The following is a 26,387-nucleotide window of genomic DNA, read 5'->3' as shown; positions in this document are numbered from 1 at the left end:
ACTTAAATCATATTTGTCTTGGGTCACATTCTTGATATGGGAATCAAGTTAAATTAATCTACTTTGACAGAACAGGGAGAGCCTGTGTTAAAGTTAGAAGCTGCTTTTCCTGGGTGAATGAGGTCTTGTAAATAACATACCATCTGTGGCTTTGGGCCCAGTCACAGTTGCACCGTATGTACCTACATCCCTATCTACTACACCATCCATATTGCTAGACACATCCATCATACCACTTATAACTGACGGGATCCAACTTAAGTTACAATGTGACCTATTGTGATTTGACCACCTTGTTGATTTTTAAAAGTGAAACGTCAGGGGTGAATCCCAATAAGCAAGATCAGGTTTTGACAGGAGATCTTTTTTTAACACTTTTTTAAATATTTTTTCCACATTGAGGATACAGAAAGAAAAAAGGGAGAGTGATCACCCCAATTCCAAATTAATTCAGATATTTACATCATGTTTGGTTTCCAAACTATTTGCTACCAGTATAAATTTACAAGGTATAAGTTTTAAGTGTGTCTCTTCATATCATGTTTCATAAATAATACACTATTAAGACCTTATCAGTTGGAAGCATTACGATACACTTTCTTTGTGGTTGTTCTACTGGCCTTCACCCTTTTTGGAGGCCATGGGATATACCGTATTCACCTCTGTGAGTTCTGCTTGGCTTTTTGCAGTTGCATTTAGCTTGGACACACAAGCGAATCCTGAGCTGGGGCGAATCTCCTAAGTGACATCTCTAAGTGAGGAGTTACAAGCAAAGAAGGAGAGTATATTCATTACTATTGCAAGGGGAGCACTGTGTTTGTTTGTTTGTGGAGTGTTCAGTGTAAAGTTTTGTTGAAAAAAGAAAAACAAAAAAAAGGGGTTAAGGGCTATTTCAGGTGTGTTGCTAATTAAGTAACCTTCTCTGTGAGTTCTGCTTGGCTTTTTGCAGTTGCATTTAGCTTGGACACACAAGCGAATCCTGAGCTGGGGCGAATCTCCTAAGTGACATCTCTAAGTGAGGAGTTACAAGCAAAGAAGGAGTTAAAAAGCAAAAAGGAGGGGAAAGTATACATCCTTGTTATTCCATATATATTTATATATATTTTGCACCTTACTGTCTGTTTTTGCCAGTTATTTGAGCTATCCCCATTGCCAAGATGTCCTCCATGTTTGACAATGCGGTCAGGTGTACATCTTGCTCAATGTATGCAATCCTTGATCAGCGCTTCGAGGGTGCATATTGCTGTGCGAGATGTGTGCAGGTTGCTCATTTGGAAGCACAAATCCTGAGTCTAGAGGAGCAACTGGCAACACTGAGATCTATTGACAACTTGGAGAGGAGTCTGCTGCTCACTGAGCAAGTTCTCTCGCGGGTAGAGGTGGGGGAGGATAGCGGGATGGAGGTACAGGACAGTCAGGCAGCTAGCTGGGTTACAGTTAGAAGGCGGGGTAGGGGGAAAAGCGCCAGGGAGGCTAGTCCTGATCTAGCACACCCCAACAAGTTTGCCCGGTTGGCAGATGAGGGGGATGTTAGTTCAGAGTTAGCAATACTGCAGCAAGTCACTGCCTCTGACCTCCAGAGCGGTGTCTGCTCCAGTAAGGAGGGAAGGACGAGCACAGGGCAGGCCAGACAGGTGCTGGTAGTAGGGGACTCTATTATTAGGGGGACAGACAGGGCAATCTGTCACAAAGACCGGGATCGCCGAACAGTGTGTTGTCTGCCTGGCGCTCGAGTTCAGCACATCGCGGATCGGGTTGACAGATTACTGGGAGGGGCTGGAGAAGACCCAGCTGTCATGGTGCACATTGGCACCAATGACAAAGTAAGAGGTAGGCGGAGTGTCCTTAAAAATGATTTCAGGGACTTAGGTAGCAAGCTCAAGGCAAGGACCTCCAAGGTAGTATTTTCTGAAATATTACCTGTACCACGTGCCACACCAGAGAGGCAGCGGGAGATTAGGGAGCTAAACAAGTGGCTCAGAAGCTGGTGTAGGAAGGAGGGGTTTGGGTTCATGGAGAACTGGGCCGACTTCTCTGTCGGATACAGGCTCTACGGTAGGGATGGGCTGCACCTCAATGGGGAGGGTGCAGCTGTACTCGGGGAGAAGATGGCCAGAAGGGTGGAGGAGTGTTTAAACTAGGGAAAGGGGGGGAGGGAAACTACAATATAGAAGGGGAAGATAGTATAGATAGAGAGCTGGGGCATATAAATGTACCTGGGGGTGGAGCGGAGGGAGGGGTTAGAATAGTTAATAGGGATAGGCTTGATAGGAGAAAAAACCATACACCTCTAAATTGTATGCTTACTAATGCCAGAAGTCTGACCAATAAAACTGGCGAACTGGAGTTAATAATGTCTGCAGAAAATTATGACATAGTGGGTATAACAGAGACATGGTTGGATGATAGCTATGACTGGGCGGTTAATATACAGGGTTATAGTCTATTCAGGAAGGATCGAAAAAAACGAAAAGGGGGAGGAGTTTGCCTTTATGTAAAGTCCAGCCTAAAGGCCACACTGCGGGAGAATATATGTGAGGGAAATGATGATGTGGAGTCATTATGGGTAGAAATATATGGAAAGAAAAATAATAAAATACTGATCGGGGTTTGCTATAAGCCACCAAATATAATTGAAGCAGCAGAAGATCAATTATTAAAGCAAATCAACAAGGCAGCAAATCACAATGAGGTGGTTATTATGGGGGACTTTAACTATCCCGACATAAACTGGGAAACCGAGACCTGTGAATCTCATAAAGGAAACCGCTTTCTGACTATAAGTAAAGATAATTATCTGTCCCAAATGGTACAGGACCCAACCAGAGGGGGCGCTCTACTGGACTTAATATTAACCAACAGACCTGACAGAGTAACAGGTCAGTGCAGGTCAGAGGGCACCTAGGAAATAGTGATCACAATATAATACATTATAACTTGTCGTTCAATAAGGGAACTCTTAGAGGAGCCACAAGAACTATGAACTTTAGGAAGGCAAAGTTTGATCAACTAAGAGAAGCCCTTAACACTGTAAATTGGGAAAATGTCCTCAAAAACAAAAGCACAGATACTAAATGGGAGATTTTTCAAAATATCTTAAATTCTCACTGTGAAAAGTACATACCGTATGGGAATAAAAGTGTCAGGAGCAAGAGAAAACCAATGTGGATAAATAAAAATGTAAAGGTGGCAATAAATGGCAAAAAAAAAGGCATTTAAGCTACTAAAACAGGAAGGCAGTGAGGAAGCACTAAGAAGCTATCGGGAAAAAAATAAAATATGTAAAAATCAGATAAAAGCAGCAAAAGTGGCGACAGAAAGACTCATTGCCAAAGAGAGTAAAACAAACCCCAAAATGTTCTTTAACTATATAAATAGTAAAAAGGTTAAAAATGAAAGCGTCGGCCCCTTAAAAAGTAATGAGGGAGACGTTATAGACGGGGATCAGGAAAAAGGGAATCTATTAAATATATTCTTCTCTGCTGTATTCACAGAGGAAAATGAAATGCCAGGTAATATACAGCAGGATGAGATAAATGCCCCAGTACATGTCGCCTGTCTAACCCAGGAAGAAGTGCAGTGCCGCCTAAAAAAAATCAAAATAGACAAATCACCAGGTCCAGATGGCATTCACCCCCGCGTTCTAAGGGAGTTAAGTAATGTAATAGACAGACCCCTATTTCTAATATTCAAGGACTCTATAGTGACCGGGTCTGTTCCCCAGGACTGGCGCATTGCAAATGTTGTGCCAATATTCAAAAAGGGGACAAAAAGTGACCCGGGGAATTATAGGCCTGTTAGTTTAACTTCTGTTGTATGTAAACTGTTTGAGGGTTTCCTAAGAGATGCTATTTTGGAGTATCTCAATGAAAATAAATGTATGACTCCATATCAGCATGGGTTTACAAGGGATCGGTCCTGTCAAACTAACCTGATCAGCTTTTATGAGGAGGTGAGCTCAAGACTGGATTGGGGAGAATCGCTGGATGTCGTATATCTTGATTTTTCCAAAGCATTTGATACGGTGCCACATAAAAGGCTGGTACATAAAATGAGAATGCTTGGGCTGGGGGAGAATGTGTGTATGTGGGTAAGTAACTGGCTCAGTGATAGGAAACAGAGGGTGGTTATTAATGGTACATACTCTGAGTTGGTGACTGTTACTAGTGGGGTACCACAGGGGTCAGTTTTGGGTCCTATTCTTTTTAATATATTTATTAATGACCTTGTAGAGGGATTGTATAGTAAAGTATCAATCTTTGCAGACGATACTAAGCTCTGTAGCGTGGTTAACACAATAGAGGACAGTGCACGATTACAAATGGATCTGCATAGGTTGGAGGCTTGGGCTGGGATGTGGCAGATGAGGTTCAACACGGATAAATGTAAGGTTATGCACATGGGGAAGAAAAATCCAGGCTGGGAATATGTATTAAATGGGAAAACACTGGGGACGACTGACATGGAAAAGGACTTAGGAGTCTTGGTTAACAGTAAATTTACCTGTAGCGACCAGTGTCGGGCAGCTGCTGCTAAGGCAAATAAAATCATGGGGTGCATCAAAAGGGGCATGGATGCCCATGACAAGGAAATAATTCTACCATTGTACAAGTCACTAGTCAGACCACACATGGAATACTGTGTACAGTACTGGGCACCAGTGTACAAGAAAGATATAGTGGAACTGGAGAGGGTTCAAAGACGGGCAACCAGAGTAATAAGGGGAATGGAAGGACTGCAGTACCCAGAAAGATTATCAGAATTAGGGTTATTTAGTTTGGAGAAAAGACGGCTTAGGGGGGACTTAATAACTATGTATAAAGACATAAGGGGGCAGTACAGAGATCACTCCCAGGACCTATTTATACCCAGGACTGTATCTATAACAAGGGGACATCCTCTACGGCTGGAGGAAAGAAGGTTTCTACATCAGCACAGACGGGGGTTCTTTACAGTAAGAGCGGTGAGACTATGGAACTCTCTGCCAGAACTTATGAACTATGTTACTATGTTACTATGTCCTTGACTTAATTCATAAAGCTATGCTACTTTTCTTTGATCTCTTATTGGAAACCAAATACTTTAATACGGTTAAAGGCTAGAAACGACTATTTGAGCTTAAAACTGCCTAAAGCTCTCAGACAATGTTGCATTTGAAGGCAGAGGGTAAAAAATATTTCGATGAAAAAAGCAGAGACAAAAAATATGCACATACTCTTATGGTAAGAGTAACTGGTGGAAATGCAGCTCCATGAAATAGCTTGTAAAAAACACGGTCAAATGTTCCATATCAGTAATCATGACTCCTAATACCCCTGATATTTTTTGACTCTTTTTTTATTCACAAACACAATACAAATCTCAATTCTGTTTTGCTATTCTTGAAGTTACGAAGGGACCATAGCTCCCCAAGCTCTAAAGAGATAGCTCTTTCTCTAACTGTAGCAGTAATCCTGCCTGTCATGGAAGAACGTTCAGTCATAATGAAAGCACTTCAGTTCTGAGTTCCAAACCTATTGTGAATGACAATCTGAATAATAAAGTATACTTCAGAACCTGAGACTCAGATACATTACCTTTTCAATCAATTACTAGCATTCAAAACTGCAAATGTTCATGATTTTTTTTCTTATTACCTCTAAACATTCTTAAACAACACAAAACCACACTTTAATAACAGGCTTTTTTGTTCACTATCCATATAATAACAATTTGTAGACCAGTAGTTATTGGGGTCTATTAACCTACATAGTGCTGGAAAGGTTTTACCACTAGAACTTAAATGTTTTTTACCCTTTGTTGCCTGAGTAATGGCCTTGACGAAAAGTTCCAGTTGCTTTGCCCTGTTATGTGTCCTTTCGGCATCCTTCCCAGTCTGCTCCCCATCTGCTGTCACTTTCGCAGCCTGTCAATCAGATCCAGAAAGGAGTCAGTGAATTATTAGGTTAATTTCAGATGTTCTTCAAATAACATTCTTTATTTCGGAGTCCGAGGAATTTCAGTACATTATTATAGATCATACAAAACGAAAAGTCTAGGTTTACCAAGAAATTACATTATTTCCCCATTAATTAAATATGAAAAGTTTCCTTCTTAGCAACTTCAGATAAATGTGTAAAACAATGAACTAGATCACCAGGAAATTACTTAAAGATTATACCAAACTAAATGGAGCAAATACATTTTTGAAAGTGGAAATGGAGGGAATTAAGTTTGTCTATTGATTGAAATATATCTATGTCTGTCAAAAAGCTTTCTCCCTCCTAGGGCTTTAGCCCTACCGTCCAAGTATCCTTCATTGAAAAGGAGAGTTCCCTTTTGGGCCCAGATCAGGGCCAGACTGATGATTGAAATATACCTAGGAAATTTAAGGCTAGTGTCCAATAAATGCCAAAAATAACATACTGTTACACTGTCACAGTTTGCTGCCATGTGTATCCAGCTGGTAGCCGCACGCTGAAAGACCAGACCTGGGACAACGAAGGTAAGTGTGCAGCACCATCAACCACTGTGCATCTACCAAATTCCCAGATGGCCAGTTCAGGCTTGGACCACATCATTCTTTGCCATTCTTTATAATGTATGTGTGCAAGAGTGCTTTTCAGCATCACCTAGCTGAAATGGGGAAGTAACATCCTCCGCTGACTTCAGGCACACATTTTGCAACTGTACGGTACATCAGACACCATTTGCAGCCTCCATATTTATGCTATTTCATTGCATGGTACATTGAGTGTGATGTAATTGGAGCATTGTTTTCAGCCCCAGAAAGCTTCCAGTTTGTGTGCCAGAGGATCACGGGTACGTGGGCGATGGTGGGTGTGTGAAACACAAAATAATTATGGGGGTTTAAGATAAAACATGAAGTATGTGTTACTTACATACTTCATGCTTTAGTTAAAAAAAGTAATTAATTTATGAGGGGGTCCAAATCAAATTTACAGTACAGAAGAAAGATGATCTATTGTTTATTACTCTAGAATAAAAACTGCATTCTCATGCCCCCCAACTGTGCCGATTTTGGGTATCTGTCCCGCCATCCCGCCTATCCCTTCCTCTGTTCCGCTTTGCAGGGGCAGAGGAAGGGTGAGGCCAGGACCGGACTGGCCCACCAGGATACCCGGAAAGTTCGTCTGTGAGCGGGCCAGCAGACCAACATTCAAAACAGCCATTGAGCGGCTGCGAGAGAGATTGAAAGCCTCGCCTGGCTCCTAATGAAATTAAAGGGGCTGTGTGCACGTACCGCGCCACCCAGTGGAAGTGCCTCAGCTCTTCGTCCCGCCCCTTTTAAGACGTGGGGCGAAGTGATGAGGCACAGCCATTGGGTGGCGCGGTGCGTGCATGCCAACCCCTTTAATTTCATGAACGCCAGCCTCCACCCGCTGCCCCCACCAGACAGCATGGAGTCAGAAGCAGTGGTAATCGTGGAGGAGGGTGTTATATGGGGGGCATAAGGCTTTTCTGGAGGTAGAGTGCCCCATGATATTCCTTTTAACCCCCTTTATACCACTCTGCCTCCAGAAATGCCTTTAACCCCCTATATGCCACTCTGCCCCTAGAAATGCCTTTTAACCCCCTAAATGCCACTCTGCCTCCAGAAATGCATTATACCCCCTATAGGCCACTCTGTCCCATGATATGCCTTTTACCCCCTATATGCCAGAAGCAGAGTGTCATATAGGGGTGTAAGGCATTTCTGGGGGCAGAGTGCATAACTGGGGGTCAGGTTGGCAAAAAAAGGAAATAAAAACAAAAAAACTAAAAATTCTCAATCATAGCATTTATTAAATATGAAAAATAATTTACATGAATTAATAAAGAAATAAAATGGAACTTTTTAATCTAAAAATGTTTTGATTCCAAAATCAAAGGGCAGTGTGTGTATAAGGGCAGTGTACATGTCTATATTTTTATTTAAGGGCAGTGTACGTGTATATGTGTGTTAGGGCAGTGTACGTGTATATGCGTGTGTAAGGGCAGTGTACGTGTATATGCGTGTGTAAGGGCAGTGTATCTGTATATGTTTGTGTGTAAGGGCAGTGTACGTGCATATGTGTGTGTAAGGGCAGTGTATGTGTATATGTGTGTTAATGGGCAGGTGTGTATAAAGGCAGTGTAAAGGGTCCTGGGAGGGAGGCTAACATTAGCCTTTTTTTAATAAAAAAAAATCTCTGCTGCTGTGGATTACTCTTCCAATGCTGCTCAGCCAGCATTATGGTGGACACCTGGCTGGCTGAGAATCATAGGAATTTTAGTTCCCAAATAGCATCTGCAGCTTTACTGTTGCTGCACTTTCCATGACGCTCAGCCAGCATCATGGAAGTAGTATGTCTGGCTGAGCCTTATGGGAATTCAATTCAATGTGTTTGACATTTTAAAGTGTATGTGTATTGGTGAGTTCCACGAGATTAAAAAAAATAGTGTCCCTCTTTCACATTTTGAAATGTTGGGAGGTATGCATTCTACTAATGCCAAAACCTAAATTAAGATGTATTATTGTCCATATTATATGTATTCACTTGAAATGATAGTGAATTAATATACTGAATTTTACCAAACTGTATATTTCACAACACATAGAACATGTGAAACAAGCCTGAGCCTGGTAAAAAGCATGCTTCACTATTGATAGTTTTAACTGTCCTAGGTAAGCACAAGTAACAGGGAAAAAAGTTATTAAGCATTACTAACAAGCATTGGATCTTTAAAATAACTTCCTATTAGATTTACTATGAAAACCATGTAGTGTAGATCACAAGCACAACTACTGCCTAGATGGATTCAGCTTTTCTGCTTTAATGTAAATAAAACCATTTTAATATGTTTCATTTTATTTTAATATAACACTGGACAGTGCTCTGAGCTAAAAGGGTAGATTGGAGGCTGAATATCACATCTGAAGAGATATGAATGCTGATATGATAAAGTGCACTTCCCGACACATGGTTATCTCAGATTTCACAGATACAAACCTGAGCTACGAATAGGCAGCAAGACCTGTCTCTTTACCTTTTGCAATGCTTGTCTGAATTTTCTGCCTGTGGCTGGTAGAAAGTTTACCATATAACAGTGTTCGTTCTCATAATATAAATGCTTTATATTAAATGCTCTTTCCGGGTGGAAAATTATGTATGTGTGTGCGTGCGTGTGTGTGTGTGTGTGTGCGTGTGAAGAAAAGATCCAAAGGTTAAACAATAAAGACAACTTTTCACATGACTGGATGAAGTGGTGGATGATTATATTTTTTGTAAGCATAAATAGTACATTTGAAAACTGCAAATCCCTAATCCCCTAAAAATAGGATAAAATATCCTGTAGGTCTCAACATTTTTTTCTTAAATTCTGTAAATAGCAATGTTTTAGACTAGAAAGCCTTCCATTACCTATGCATGTCTATATGTATGGACGAGAAAGGTTCTTATCTGCCGTCAATTTCTATGTTTGTATGTCTGGCTGGTTGACTTGCAGCACTGGAAAAGCACTGTGCCAGATGAGCTGTGACAGGACTCGTACTGCTCAATGTGCATGAATAAACACACTGCTCTAAACTACTGTGTGATTGGGTGTCTTAAAATGTAAGTTGGGTTATCAGAAAAAATTAAGTACAAAATAATAAACTGTGTCATAACAAAAATAACAAACCTGAGGTTGGATTGCCTAATGGCAGCACCAGTCAGAGTGTGGGATATATCGGGGAAAAAGGACCAGGTGGTCTCAATGAGGTAGTGTATATGCAAATGAAGGACGCAAGGGACTATATGTGTCTACATTATAATAAGGCATCTATCTGGTGACAGGTAGATAACCCCATATACTCAAAGTTGGAGAGTGCATGGAATTTGTAAAGTTGTTTTGTGGCCAAGTAAATCATTTTTAGTAATCTTGCGCTTTGAAAGCTTCCACATTATCCTTATAAATATACTTGAGCATTTATTTTTTGCCAGGTGCTCCTCCAGAAAGAAGAAGTGGCGCATTGCAACTAAAACAAGTACAAGATAACTTGTCTCTCCATAAATAATTAAGCCTGCATGCTGCTGCTGCTTTCATCCGAGAACCCTTTGTGGAGTACATCACTCCTGTACGCTCCTGCAAGCACGTTTTGTTCTGTATTTCCTACTGAACCCAAGTATTTACTAGGCTTGTACAATGTAACAGGTGTTTGAAGATATAGAATACATTTATCCGAGAGATGTGATTGCTAAATAATTTAAGTTATTTACTTGCAGAATTTTAGCAACAGGCTTCTCTACATGCAGAGCTTTTAATTGACAGAATGTTGTGAAATGCATTGCAATGCCTGTGTACTAGAAAAGAGTAATTTAAGGACAAACAGTGCTATTGCACCTCGCACCTTGCAAAAATACAACATTGATGGTCAAGAAAAAGAAGAAATGTCTCAGATGTGCCCTGTGACATTGAGGATCTCTTCTTTGGCTCTCAAAGGGTAAACATGCGTATCATAAATCAAAATAGGAGTGTCTTATGTGTATCAATGGCAATTCTTGTGATTTTACTATTCTGATATACAGAGATTTGTTAAAGGCATTCTTTGTGAATTTGTTAACCCTTGAACCCACCTGATACAAATGCATCACTGAATGTAACACCACAGATGCTAAGCATTATGTGGCATATTAACAGTGTGCATACCCCACAACTGTTGCTTTTTTTCAGACACTGTCCCACTAAGCTGTGCTACCTGGCCCAAACTGGCAAACCGGTCAGATGGGACACAGCTGATTCTTTATTGTGGAATAGAGTAGCATAAGGGCTGCATTTCTCCTTATGTACATCATTTTATCTGTGCTGACATTAAAGTGCCAGGGCAGTCAAGCCCTGTGCACAACTATCCTGTTTTTGCAAGCACTGCAGCATATACGGTAGTCTACAATCTCTGCTGACTCGCTGCACTATAGAGTACCCACTCAAAAGTCAGACGTTAATTGATCCACCTGGCAAAAAAATATTTAAAACCCCTTTTGTTACCATTTCAGACATGCCATCACCACAAATGTAATTTCAGCACTACAATCCAGAAAACATATTGCGTTTTTAATTAATTTCCCATCATTTCCTCTGACAACATTTCTGGGTTTTGAGCAGTGTTCCCTCTAAGCTGTGCGCTTGTGCGCGCGCACATAGCTTTCAGAGGGAGCGCACACGAACAAAAATTGTGTACACAACCAGTAGCGTACCGAAGGGGGACGGTCCGCTACTGGTTGTGCGAACGGCACCCCTCCAGAGACGGACAGTAATGTCCGCTGCTAGAGGAGCAAGCTTGGTTGGGGAGATCAAGGATCTCCCTCTAACCGTCTTTAAAAAAATCAAGGGAGCTGGAGATCTGTTAATGCAGACCTCCGATCCTGCTCCCTTTCGATGCGCGCGGCAACTGATGCTGTGCGTCGGGATTTGATGTCATATTCCGGCGCACAGCACTGAAGCCACGCCCACCGCCTCCACCGCAAAGGAAGGAGAGGACACAGAAGAGGAAGAATGAAGAGGAGGAAAAGTGACAGTGACAGAGAAAAGGTAGGAAAACATTCTGTGAGAGTGAATTAGTAAGTGTGTGAGAGTGATGGGTGTTATGCTGTAGTTAAAACTGAATGTTTGTGAATGAGTGTGTGTTCACTATCATAGCATGGATGTGTAAGTGTGTGGGGGGGGATAGCATGGCATAGGGAGGCTGTAATCATATTCCTATCATGCTCAGGTTCCAGCATGTACTGGCTGCCTGAGCATGATAGGATTGCTGTTAGCAATTATATATTTTTTTGTTCAATTTTGGTGTGTTAACCACACCTTTATTAAAAGTAAGTAACACACCAAAATTTGACAGAAAAATTCGATAACAATATTAATATATATATATGATTGCTAACAACAATCCCACTCCTATCACGCTCAAGCAACCAGTACATGCTAGAACCTGGGCATGATAGGAGTGTGATTGCTGTTAATCATATATATATATATATATATATATATATATATATATATTGTTATTGATTTTTTTTGTCTAATTTTGGTGTGTTACTTTTAATAAAAGTGTTTTTTTTTGTTTTTGTTTTTAAAGGTGTGTGTGTGGGGGGGTCATTTTCGGTTTCAGTCAAGTGAATGCTAAATTTTCAGGTCCAGAATTTTCATTTCGTTGCACCCCTATATAGATATATATATATATATATAGGCCAGACACTTAAGTGGTAGGCCTACACCACATCAATGTTTGGCTTAGTATATAGTGATTGGGGTTATGCTGCATTATTGTCAATGTCTGGCTCAATGTATAGTGATAGGTGTTATGTTGTACCACGGTCAATGTGTGCCTCTGTATATAGTGATAGGTGTTATGCTGTACCACCGTCAATGCATGCCTCAGTATATAGTGATAGATGTTCTGCTGTACCACTGTCAATGTTTGCCTCACTATATAATGTTAGCAGTTATGCTGTACCACCGTCAATGTTTGCCTCAGTATATAATGATAGCAGTTATGCTGTAACACCGTCAATGTCTGCCTCAGTATATAGTGATAGGTGTTATGTTGTACCACCGTCAATGTCTGCCTTAGTAAATAATGATAACAGTTATGCTGTACCCCTGTCAATGTTTGCCTAATGATAGAAGCTATGCAGTTTTAAAGTGTGTGTGTGGGGGTCCCACGTACAGGATCCGCCCCAGGTGCCAAATAATCTATGACAACAGTTTTTCCCAATTTTTTTTTATCCTTTATGCGGCCTGGAGCCTCCGCTCGTGATTCGCTCATAATTTACTTATGCAGTGAGAATTTCACCTTTAAAAAAACATTACAGTAAGTAATACTGTTGTGTAACTAATACTACATTATCACACTTTAATGTAGTGTTATTAACCATGAGCGAGCTATACCAAAAATATAGAGTAACAATTTAAATTTAACATTTGCAAAAGCATATTGTGCGCACAAAATTTTGGCTCTGGGAAAATTTTTGCACAAGAGAAATTTTCTGCGCACAACACCTAAGAAAAATTAGAGGGAACATTGGTTTTGAGAATAACTTGTTTTCTACCAATCTTCTTAAACATTGTGAAATCTCATCACATAATGCATCTGAATACTTACCCTGTTCAGAAGCTCATCCATCTCAATGACAAGAGTATCTCTGTTATTTTGTGCCAGCTGGAGCAGTCGTTCAGGAGCTCGTTGAGGTGACAGTAAATGCTGAAATGTTATTAAGACACATTTTAGTAGTGGAAGAACTTAGACTGTACACACACAGAGCATCTTCATTCCAATGCAATAAATCTTTCTATGAAGAATCTGACAATTGTATGTGTATTCGGATAATCCAATGTGCAATTGTTTATTTACGCACAAACACCTTTTCCTTAAAATATTTGCTGTTGCTTTAAAATTAGTAAATCTGATCTTGCAGCAACTTATTTCCTTACTTATAGATATGTGTATGTTCTATGTGAAAAATCTAAATTTCAAACAACTCTAGGTACTTCTAGCTTCTGGTGCTATATGTAATAGTGAGTAACAGGGCATATCCTTTCCAAAACAAGGTTCTAAATTGGTAATTTAGAAATAAGAGGAACCAATCAATAAATTACCATAATACAGAGATCTCCCTTTCTTTTTCTAGACTACAAAGAAGCTCTCCTCCATCACTATGGTATATTAGGTAGGAGGCCTGACTCATGGGGTAGCTCTATGTTTTTAGGGGCCCTAAGTAAAAGGATTAAGCATGATTAACCCCTTAACGACAATCCCCGTACATGTACGGGGTTGCCGTGCAACGGGTTAACGACAATGCCCGTACATGTACGGGCTGCCGTTAAATAGCTGCAGCGCCGCGATCGCGGCGTTTTCGCCGCGATCGGCGGCTTTGCAGCATCCACGGAAGCCTCACAAGTGAGGCTGACCGTGGATCCGGGGAGGGCAGCCCTCGGCAGCCCTCCCCGGAAGAAAAATGGCCGCCGCCGCACCGATCATCAAAGATCGCGGCGGCGCCCGGCTAAAACTGCTTAGGAAGCGATCGGAATCGCTTCCTAAGCATAAATGGTGTTACTGACATGCCTCGATATCGAGGCATGTCAGCAACACTACCCCCCGACCCCCGATCGCCTTGTGATTGCTCCGAGGAGCAACCACAAGTGCCATCCTGTGAATGACGTTGCCGTCATTCACAGGATGGCATTAACAATAGAAATGAGTTCATAGAGGGTCTATCCAGACCCTCTTGAGAACTCTCGAGCTCCTCCTGCAGGTTGAATGCAGGTACTGCATTCAACCATGCAAGGTCAATGGAGCCCAGCTCACTAGTGAGAGTGACTAGTAAAAAAAAAAAAAAAAAAAATTAAAAAAAAATGTTTCAAAAAAATGTTTCAAAAAAATGTCAAAAATATGGTAACATGTAAAAATCCCCACTGTCACCAAAAAAAAAAAAAAAGTTTTTAATAAGCAAGTCCTAAAATTTTTACAAAATATGTCCTAATATCTTTACAAAAATTCCATTATGGAAAGAGTTAAAATATTGGCATTACAAATGCCCATAGGGTGTCTAGTATTAAAAAATATATGATTTGATGGGGTAAATTGAATTGGCCGGGTTCAAAGATGTCCCAAATATGGGACATGGGGCAGATGTCTAAATGGCAAAAAAATACACACCTCACAAAGGCGGCCTTTTACCTCCCAAATAACCCTACAAACCCATGCATGTGGGGTATCGCTGCGCTCAGGAGATGTTACTGAACACATATTGGGGTGTTGTGTGACACGGACATACACCAGGAGCGATAAATTTATACAACATGTGTGAAAAAAATACAAAAAGAATTACTACCATAAAGTTTCACAAAGGGTAGTGGTAAAATTAGTGCATTGAAAGGGTTAAAATACCAGCATTTCAAATACCTTGGGGTGTCTAGTTTTTAAAAATATATGATTTGATGGGGTAAATTTCATTGGCCGGCTTCAAAGATACCCGAAATGGCACATGGGGGGAAGAATTACCAGATTTGGAAAAAAAGGTTTTGAAATGGCAAAACGCTACCTGTACTTATTGCCCCATAACGTGTAGAAAAAAGCAAAAAAACATAAAAACATTGGGTATTTCTAAACTCAGGACAAATAGTAGAATCTATTTAGCAGGTTTTTTCATTCGTTTTTGCAGATGAGTAAAAGTTTTCTGTTTAAAAAGTGAGAAAAAGTAATTTTTTAACAAAAAATCCCCATATTTTATCATTTTTTTTATAGTAAATTAGATGATATGATAAAATTAATGGTATCTAAAGAAAGCCCTGTTTGTCCTGAAAAAAACAATATATAATATGTGTGGGAGCATGAAATGAGAGAGAAGAAAATCACAGCTAAACAGTAACACTGAAAAACGTTAAAAGAGCCATTGTCCCACAATATACTACGAGTAAAAACCCCTATTGTCCTTAAGGGGTTAATGAAAATGGGTAACTGTACAGAAAGGGACATAATATTTATGATTACAGGTTTGTTAATGAATAAGATACATCTGGGCCTTGCCCCCCCTCATTCTCTGACAGGGGCCCTAAGCATCTCATTAATCTGACCAGCATTAGATGAATGGTGATATCAGCGCAGAGCTCCAATGGTCAGATGACCTGCTGAACCACACTGAGGGGTGCCATGCTTAGTGAGCACCCTGCCTGTGTTTGGCCTGTGTATAACTTAACATAATTTAACCATAACTGTAACCTCACACTTTACTAATAACCCTATCCTGTAACTTATAATTGACTGCTATAGCAAAATGGATAAGCGTGTGCTAGTTTTAAATGATAAACCGGCAAACCTCTTCTAAGTGTCAAGCGTGTTTTTTAAAATCAACATTTTATGGAGTGAGCAGAGTCTGATAAATTATGTGGATGAGGGATGAGGGATGGATGCATTGATGTTAAAGTTAATCTTATTGACACAAAGTCAAAATCTTTAATGTTATCACAGTTGTATGCAATCATATAGATTTAGGTATGAAAAATTGTGATACCCAAGCACCAAAGGTAAATACGTCTCTGGTTATAAATAAATTCTTATGACACTTCAACTAAAATAATGTTCAAAGTCATCACCTTCAAGTAACTGTTGCCAGCAAAGATATATAATATAAGGATATATTGTTACTATTCTAGCCCTACCAAATGGTACGCAGAAGAGGGCTTATGCAGGACATTTCACAATGTGATCAATATGTTCTAGTAAAGACACTTTGTCTAACCTTGGTTGTAGGTGAGCTGTGAGGAGATGAAAAATGCACATTAACTTGCATTCTGCAGTGTCAAATATTTAGAAACTTTGCAGTTCACTCTCAGCCAGGGGACGCAATTAGTCAAACCACTGCTTACATCCATGATGTCTCTTACATTACATGTACAGGATCACGTAATATCATGATAAGTAACAGCACTAAGTCTGTGTTCCTTTCTGTATGATTAGGCTCTGGATCTGCCCAAGTCTATAGCTCAAGAATTATTAGCAAATATATTAGCAAGCATGATAATTTGAAAAAGTGGAAAAGAAAATATTAGTATAGAACATACTAATGTAGGTTTTATTTTTTCATTTCATACAAACTGGACACAGGTTACAAAACAGTAAGTTTTGCATTTATTTCATTCCAGGTCATGATAAGGTCCCGGACCAGGGTTGCCCAGGACATGGGACAACTTGTTTGATTTTGGGACTCTCTCGTACAATCCAGGACCTTGAACGAGTGAACTTCAAATGTCAAAGTTGACATTTCTAAATAGAGCACTAGATGGAGCTCACAAACACAGACTTAGGTAAGACTAAACTTGGATGGTGACTTAAAAGTGACAATTTTCAATAGACTTTTGCATTCGTTTTTGTACAAACGAGAGCAATCGTGCTGAAAATTTGTTTGGATTCCCTATGGCTACATAAAGATGTCTGGAGAGGTTAGGCTTGGCCTGAGGATACAGGACTAGCCACAAATGGCCAAAAGTGTGTGGAGCAGGGATGGCCAGATGCCACTGATACCCCATTGAAATCAAAGGCTAGCCCAAGGGTGCTTGGTATTAGCTGTGATACCTATAGCATCTGGAGGAAACAGTACAATTGTCATGCATGAGAGTGTTGGGATATAATGTAATATTGTGGAAAGTAATAGCTATCTGATGAAGAACTGCACAGATCAAGAGGAGCCTCAGAGGAGCCACATGTACAAGATGTAGGAGGACTGGGAGGTTTAATTGCCTGGGGTTTGTCTGAACAATGGTGGCCTCATTCAAATACCTTAATAAGGACAACTTATTATGGTGAGATAGCAAAAGTGAATATGCAGTAAAGATTAATTTCAACATACACATACAGATTGGTCATTTTAGTCTACATATTATTTCATAGGTTCATTGTTTATCCTGAACTCTAAAACCCACACTGGTGCAGTTCCAGCTCGTAAAAAAATGTATGGACACTAAAGAAGACCTAAAAAGCGATGTCATCTGTGTATTGACTACATATAAAAAATAAACCTCAGTCGATTAGCATATAGTATTTAAACTTAATTGTCATTATGATTATGACTGTGTCGTCATATTAAGGTCACATGGTCAGACTTGTGCGAATATACCTATTTTGTTAAAGCATTTTCCCTTAGCTTAAGACACATCATGATTTACATCATAAACAAGACTGTACCTTTAATTCCTGTGTTTCATTTTCAAAACTAAACAGCATTTTGTATGGGGGAGGCAAAGGTCCAGAAAGATTGACGCTCAAGACCATCTGGTTTAGCAGATCCAAGTCATTAAGAAGGAGCCCTGTGCATTCATCATCGCAAACTGTGAAGAGGACAGCAAATAATATTTATTTCTGATAAACACCAGAGGCAGATGTTCAATATTCCTGCACCATGGCATTTAGAAGGGCACGTAATAGTCTCTGAATGTTTGCTATGCTAATCCTATAATTAGCCCCACTAAAACAAGGGAGTAGAGGCTTATTGAATAGAACCTTGAATTAAAGCCATTTGTTTAAATAAGAACAAATTAACAATGTTCATTTTTCTGCAAAATTTAGAGCAGCAAAATTGTTTCCAGACGGAAAAGAGCCAAGAAGTATTCACAATCACCATGTCATGTGGATATTTACATAATCAATTAAAGTCATGCATAGTGTATACATATGCCGTACCTGTATGAATTGCTGTAATTTGTCAAAACATTGCAGCATTCGTTAAATTAAATTGGGAGCCTTGATTATTTTAATACAGAAACACATAAAATTGTACAATTCTATCATAAATGCCTTTCACTGTATATTAATATCTAGCATTCGATTAAGTGTAATTATATTTATTCATTTTACAGGCTGCTTCCTAATTAAAATGCATTGTGAAATATGTGGTACCATACTTCTTACCATGCTTGGTTGCAGTGTTTAATTAATAAACTGCAAAGGTCACATTCTTACTGAGTATGTATATTGCCTGTTTACATTTTAATGTTATAGATATCGGAATCAATGTCAAATTTAGAGTGTTAGGGATTTTCTTGTTTTTTTCTGCCTTTGTAGAGCATTGTACATACTGTATCTATGTACATAGATATGATAGATAGATAGATAGATAGATAGATAGATAGATATCTTTACATTTAATTGGTGTGGATGTTGCCGATTGTTGCTTGACAAATAGTGTTGTATTTATTTCAGGTAGTGATTATTAGCATAAACGCTGTGATCATGCAATCACTATTTCATTCAAGGATGTCACTCATTAGTGTTAGGGTGACAAACATTATTATTATTATTATTATTATTGTTACTTTTTACTGCATTGTAGAAACATTTCAAACACATGCATGCAACACTTGCATTCCAAATTTACCTTTCGTTACGCCTTTACCAGAGGTTGCTGATTCAAAAATCAAAGCTCTGCTTGTTCTTATCCATTTTGATAATTCAATATTTTTAATGTGCAGTACCTATAGTAACTGGCTGTGGTTTCCAAAAAGTGACAAAGAAGATTTCTAGCTGGAAATCTTATAATTTAGCTGACATATGGGAGCAATTTAAGAACTACAATTGTGCAATGGTTGAAAAGTGGTCATATTATTATTAATATTAGTATTATCATTTAATGATTTACATAGTAACATAAATTATTGCAGTGCTGTATATGGTTACCATTACCAATGAATTATACTTGCTGACTGGATTGTTTGATTGGTTTCTATGCTGATAATCTGCATCATATCTGCATCAATCCTCATTTTAGACTATGACCACTTTTCCTCTTGGAAATGTATTTCACATTGTACTTTGTTGATTTTTTTCAATGTATATAAAGGTTTCTATGCCATCACTCTCTGTGTCTTTTAATAGATTTATATTGGACTTTGAATCCAGCCCAGTGTCTTAAGAAAATAACAGAAATTAGGAACAGGAGAATGAGACGTTTTCAAAAGTATGTCTAATACAGATCTTCAGAACTCTACCAGAATTAAAGGTTTACTCTTTCATTTATATTTTTCAAAACATCCATAACATCCATTTGTAAGTGCTTCTGTTGTAGGCGATGGAAGTTGAATAAAAAAATTCAGACAAGATAGCAGGTAAGTATGTTAGTATACGTACATACACACAGCGGGCCCTCCCGCACATGCCGATGGGTGCAGCCTGCACACTTGAGCCCTGAGGCTTCCACTCTGCACGTGCACTGTCCAGTGGCTGGATGACAGATCATAGACAAAGAGCCATACGGGTTACACTCACATTCCTGGCAAGATCCTCCAGGAACATTTGGATTACCAGTATAACCAGGTGAACATCTGCAAATAACAAATATTCTGGTATAATTCAACATTACAGCGTGATTAACAAGATTATTAAAAACACGGAATTCTATCCAAGTGCATTTCAATTACAACCCTGATTACTATACTTACAATTCCTGAATTGGTCTTATTAGATATTTTTTTGGACAACTATATTTAATATGAAACATGCAAAAAAAAAGAAATAAAACAAATATGCTAGACAATGTAATCTTGCGGAAATGACAGAAGATCTCTCACAAAGAGACAGCTTATCCTGTAATAGTGTTGTATCTAGTAAATATATTTTAAGGATATTCATTATTTGTTTTTCTTTCCTTATTTGGTGTGCATGCTTCATATTAATTATACAGTACACATGGCATTATTTACTGCTTGGTACAGTGGGGCAAAAAGTATTTAGTCAGCCACCAATTGTGCAAGTTCTCCCAAAGATGCCTGTAATTTTCACCATAGGTACACTTCAACTATGAGAGACAGAATGAGACAACAAAGTCCATAAATCACATTGTCTGATTTTTAAAGAATGTATTTGCAAATTACGGTGGAAAATAAGTATTTGGTCAATAACAAAAGTTCATATCAATACTTTGTTATATACAATTGGTTGGCAATGACAGAGGTCAAACGTTTTCACACACTGTTGCTGGTATTTTGGACCATTCCTCCATGCAGATCTCCTCTAGAGCAGTGATGTTTTGGGGCTGTCGCTGGGCAACACGGACTTTCAACTCCCTCCAAAGGTTTTATATGGGGTTGAGATCTGGAGACTGGCTAGGCCACTCCAGGACCTTGAAATGCTTCTTACGAAGCCACTCCTTCGTTGCCCAGCCGGTGTGTTTGGGATCATTGTCATGCTGAAAGACCCAGCCACGTTTCATCTTCAATGTCCTTGCTGATGGAAGGAGGTTTTGACTCAAAATCTCACGATACATGGCCCCATTCATTCTTTCCTTTACACGGATCAGTCGTCCTGGTCCCTTTGCAGAAAAACAGCCCCAGAGCATGATGTTTCCACCCCCATGCTTCACCGTAGGTATGGTGTTCTTTGGATGCAACTCAGCATTCTATCTCCTCCAAACACGATGAGTTGAGTTTCTACCAAAAAGTTCTACCTTGGTTTCATCTGACCATATGACATTCGCCCAATCCTCTTCTGGATCATCCAAATACTCTCTAGCAAAATTCAGACGGGCCCGGACATGTACTGGCTTAAGCAGGGGGACACGTCTGCCACTGCATGATTTGAGTCCCTGGCGTTGTAGTGTGTTGCTGATGGTAGCCTTTGTTACTTTGGTCCCAGCTCTCTGCAGGTCATTCACTAGGTGCCCCCGTGTGGTTCTGGGATTTTTGCTCACCGTTCTTGTGATCATTTTGATACCACGGGGTGAGATCGAGGGAAATTATCAGTGGTCCTGTATGTCTTCCATTGAAGAATAATTGCTCCCACAGTTGATTTCTTCACACCAAGCTGCTTGCCTATTGCAGATTCAGTCTTCCCAGCCTGGTGCAGGGCTACAATTTTGTTTCTGGTGTCCTTCGACAGCTCTTTGGTCTTGGCCATAGTGGGGTTTGGAATGTGACTGTTTGAGCTTGTGGACAGGTGTCTTTTATACTGATAACAAGTTCAAACAGGTGCCATTAATACAGGTAACGAGTGGAGGACAGAGGAGACGCTTAAAGAAGATGTTACAGGTCTGGGAGAGCCAGATATCTTGCTTGTTTGTAGGTGGCCAAATACTTATTTTACCGAGGAATTTACCAATGAATTAATTAGAAATCCTACGGTGTGATTTCCTGTATTCTTTCCCCCCATTCTGCCTGTCATAGTTGAAGTGTACCTATGGTGAAAATTACAGGCCTCTCTCATCTTTTTAAGTGGGAGAACTTGCAAAATTGGTGGCTGACTAAATACTTTTTTGCCCCACTGTAGGCATTTATTTTGCGATGTACCCTATCTTACTTTCTTGGCTTATTTGACCTATTTGATGGGCGGCCCTATTTCATATATTTTTGTATCTTTTTGGACAACACCCAATCCCCTCTTGGGAAATTCACTGTATTTGAATTGCTGGCAACTAAAGTGGTTATTACATTGGAGATGGAAACAAGTAGACCCCCACCCCGCACAGGAGTCTAACATTCTCATAAGTTTTTTTTTTAATCCTTTTAATGCTTTTTGTTTTATTATTCTTTCTTCAACAGTAATGCAGTAGAAGATATCACATGATGTCAGAAGCATCTCTGCTTAATTTAAAAACACATTTTAAGATGGCATTGATGAAAATCCATTGTTTAGACAGAATGCATCAAGGAAGGGTAATTATTTAAATTGCCATTTTTTATTAATATGCTTTATTCTTATTTAATTTTATTCTATTTTTCTTCTTTTGAAAATACTGGGATTGACCTGGCCCCATGTGGCACTCATTTAGGTGAACAATGATGTCATTCATCGTTCCTAAATGATATCCCACTTCTCCCACCTGAACCTGATTATAGTATGCCAAAAGAGGATTATTAGCATTTTAAATTAATTTCATATAATCGACCCTTATAAATACTAATCATTTATTGTCTTTCAAAGCAAATACTTAAAAAACAATCTGTCTTAAATTGATCATGTATTTTTTCTATTACTTACCTTTCACAATACTGGCCTTCATATCCCACAGGACAAGCTGTACATCTATAATCATTAATTCCTTGCATAATGCACATAGGGCTAAAACTGCAAGACAAGTTACAGATTTTATTGATGATGTGAGAGTAAAAGTGGCACTATATAATTTATTACAGTAAGGTCTGCATATAAATCCAGCAATAACCAAATAGCAATGACGATATTCTGTAACCTATTAAAACACTGGGTGTAGTAAAATCATTATGGTTAAATTTAGTCTGTAGGCATTTAAAGTCATATAAATAATGTTTTTTTTCTGTACGTGTGGAATATGCTTTTTAACTCAACCCAGTACCAAAAATCAAATAGTAGTGCTTTAAACAAAATTTTATGTGTATTGTGTTTACAAAAATAGAGAATAAAAATACAATAAACTCTTTACTGCCCATTTAATCAACCACAGGTGACACAAACATTATATATAGTGTGTAAGCAACCAAAGCAAACTGATATAGACCATAATCTGTTGATGAATACAAAAATAGATATTAAAGCTGAAAGAAGGTAGAAACGTCCCTTCAGAGGAGAACATATTTGTTTGGTAAGCTGTAGTGCTTGAGAAAAGATGTAAACTAGTAGTAGAAATTTAGGACTTGAAGCCCTCCTACCAAGGAAGGCTCTGAAGCTGAGTAACTTTTAGACAGTTATCTACCACGTGAAATTGATAAAAAAAAAAAACAACAAAAATTATGGACCCTTTCTGTCTGTACAAGCAAAGTTCTACTGGTGCAGACTTAGAAAAGGTCTCTTTGGTGCAAAAAGACAGGTTATATAGTTACAAAGGATGAGAGAGTGTTTTGAGCAAAGAGCACAAGTATATTTGTTCCCATCATTCTCTCCTTTATTCTCATCCTTCGGTTAACTACATGTTCCGTTTTCTTTCTTGTATCTAGTCCTCCGGTTTACTTTTACACTATACACTATAGAGACAAAAGCATTAGGATGCAGCTTTTAATAACTGAATTCAAGTGTTTCAATCAGACCAATTGTCATAGGTGCATAAAATCAAGCACTTAGCCATTCAGTCTGCACTTACAAACATTTATGAAAGAAATTGCCCGTTCTGAAGAGCTCAGTGAATAGGTGATAAGATGCCAGCTTTGAAATACATCATCGTGAAACTTCATCCCTGCTAGATATACCACTGTCAACTGTAAGTGGTATTATTGGAATAAGCAATAAACAGCAGCAACTTAGCCACAAAGCAGAAGATCAAGTAAAGTCACAAAGTGGGGTCACCAGGTGCTGAGGTATATAGTGTTCTGTTGATTCCATATATGAAGAGTTCCAAACTTCTACTGGCACTAATATCAACACAAAAACTGTGGGGCGGGGGGTTCAAAGAATGGATTGGCTGATTAGCTGCATGCAAGCCTCACATCGCCAATGCCAAGCGTCAGATCGAGTGGTGTAAACCATGTGGCCACTGGACTTTGGAGCAGTGGAAATGTGTCTGATGGGCGAGTCTGGCATGACTGTGCTCCAATGCACAAAGCAAGGTCCATAAATACATGGTAGGATGAGTTTGGTGTGGAAGAACATGGTTGGATGAGTTTGTTGTGGAAGACTTTGATTGGCCAACAGATAGCCCAGACTATTAATGTCTATGTATTTAGAAAAGTGTCCCAGTATTTTCGTCCATAATGTATTTATTCTAGTAGCTGCCATCCTAATTTGTCCTCCCCATTCTCCTTTTTGCCTCTGTATAGGCTGTTTAGGTATCTATTTCACCTGCAAGGTCCATAAATACATGGTAGGATGAGTTTGGTGTGGAAGAACACGGTTGGATGAGTTTGTTGTGGAAGACTTTGATTGGCCCACAGATAGCCCGGACTATTAATGTCTATGTATTTAGAAAAGTGTCCCAGTATTTTTGTCCATAATGTATTTATTCTAGTAGCTGCCATCCTAATTTGTCCTCCCCATTCTCTTTTTGCCTCTGTATAGGCTGTTTAGGTATCTATTTCACCTGCTACTAAATATGATATCTCCAAAGGAACTAGAGTAGAAAATAAAAACTTCCAGAGAGAAAAGGCATAGTTTGCCTTGCTTGTCTAACATATTAACCAATTTTTCATATTATCATTTTTTATACATTATTACATACAGTAGTGATGAAAATGACAGCTGTACATTTCGAACCATATGTTATATCTGCTGTTCCTTTTCTCTCCTGCACTTTTATATTTTTCCATCAAGAGTTAAAATAGTAAATATATCTAACTTCATTAAGATAAATTTTCAATTTCCAGAAAAAATAATTCGATGAGCATGCTTTCTTTAACGTTCGGTATCAGCCCAAACAAAGATCTCCTTCCTAAATCTGGATTTATGTAAAAATAAAAACTGGTATTGAGTTTTGTAAATATCTGAAAATAGGTTGCACATACATTTCATAATTGATAAATCTGGGGGGAAATGTGAGCCTTGTGCCCTAGTCAATACACTATATAAATAAATAAAGGCAGGAAGGTATATTTACTCATGTATTAATTTTGTCAACAAAATTCTCTTGGCACACCAAAATTTTATTTAAAAATTACTTGAACATAGATTATGGTCCCCTCTTTACTTTAAATTAGATAGTCCCATCGGCTTTGTCACTAAGCAGTCTCCAGAGTGAGTCCCAGGGCTGATATAATCCAGGTGAGAGTCAATATTATCTAGACGTAGATGTGTCTGTCATTGTACGTCTTCAGTAATGTTGAAAAAGTACCCATATCTCTTTTGGGCTGTACTAGTACAGTCAGTAGTGCACATTTACTCACAAAACATTAAATCAATCGAGCTTGAATAGGTAATAAAATTACTACTTTGCAAAAAATGTAAACAAATTGATCTGCTACTCGCAAACTCATTATCCAACACATTTTCAACTCTGTAAAAATAGATCCATGGCTTATAACCCTATTTGAAGTGCTGAGTTTACAGGAAACAAAACACTTTTAAAACTGATAGCTGGGAAAATAATTTGTTTAGGGAAAACTTTACATCTCAAATAAATAAGATTAGCTTTTTCTCCTGAGCTATGAGAATGGAGCCTTGCCTTGATTAAGTGGCCGTTTGGTTATGTAGAACTTTCTTTTATTTGCCTGATTAGATTTTAAATATTAGAACAACACTGTATTGCTAGGGGTATTTTTTTTTCTCAGATGAGTAGCATTATTCATTCCAGATGAGTATCACTCGAACACCTAGTTAATAGTCTAGTCTCTTGAGATGCTATAATCAAGTTGTCATTTACAAAAATACTGTCACATTCTGTCTCCCGGGATTGTGATAAGGCTAACATATTGAATTTAGTATATGACTGAGCTATAATCACCAAGACAACAATTTAAGTAAAGTGTGTGTGCAAAGAAAACTTTAGATGTTTCTTAGTTCATGCAAATATTCAGAGGTTGAAATAGTTAACAGATGTCATAGGTTTTTCATTAGTTCACAGTATGAATAACTGTCGGGATGCTTACGTCGTCTGATTCATATTAAAACAGCAGAATGCTAAGTTAATCTATGACAAACAGGGATGTCCCAGGTGTCCCAGGTGGGTGAATGCTTGGCTGGCCCTTTGTGAACAATTTTGTATCGGCACAGGGAAACTAGGAACAAAGCGGTGGTTATGTGTGACGCCATGGTCAAAAGGAGGCTGCTTGCACAGCAAGTAGCCAGAGAGAAAGCTTCCAGTAAGCTAGTGAGAGGGTAAGGGAGCAAGCATGTATGTATAAATGTATGGTTGTATGTAAGTGTGAGAAAGTATGCATAAGTGTGTGCGTTAACATGAATGTGTAAGTGTATGTGAGCATGGGTAGGTATATGTAAGTGTGTTTTAGCATAGATGTGTATGTGAACGTTTGTGTGTTAGCATGGTTTTGTATGTGTAAGTATGTGT

General features: G+C 38.9%; 1 protein-coding gene across 5 annotated transcripts in view; it reads right to left on the bottom strand.

Annotated features, from left to right (window-relative positions):
- The window catches only part of LAMA2 (laminin subunit alpha 2), a 349,942-nt gene that overhangs the window by 78,275 nt on the left and 245,280 nt on the right, over positions 1-26,387 (bottom strand). For 3 of the 5 annotated variants that reach the window (XM_053458972.1, XM_053458973.1, XM_053458975.1), the window contains 5 exons: positions 22,460-22,546; positions 19,616-19,809; positions 17,678-17,820; positions 13,100-13,198; positions 5,794-5,905 (listed from right to left, as the gene is read on the bottom strand). In XM_053458972.1, the coding sequence (XP_053314947.1) occupies positions 5,794-5,905; positions 13,100-13,198; positions 17,678-17,820; positions 19,616-19,809; positions 22,460-22,546 (635 nt within the window). The remainder of the gene's footprint in view (positions 1-5,793; positions 5,906-13,099; positions 13,199-17,677; positions 17,821-19,615; positions 19,810-22,459; positions 22,547-26,387) is intronic. The other 2 variants (XM_053458974.1, XM_053458976.1) reach the window with 1 other exon arrangement.

The sequence above is a fragment of the Spea bombifrons genome, chromosome 3 (assembly GCF_027358695.1).
Source record: "Spea bombifrons isolate aSpeBom1 chromosome 3, aSpeBom1.2.pri, whole genome shotgun sequence".
NCBI lineage: Eukaryota > Metazoa > Chordata > Amphibia > Anura > Pelobatidae > Spea > Spea bombifrons.
This window is presented reverse-complemented; position numbering and strand designations above follow the sequence as displayed.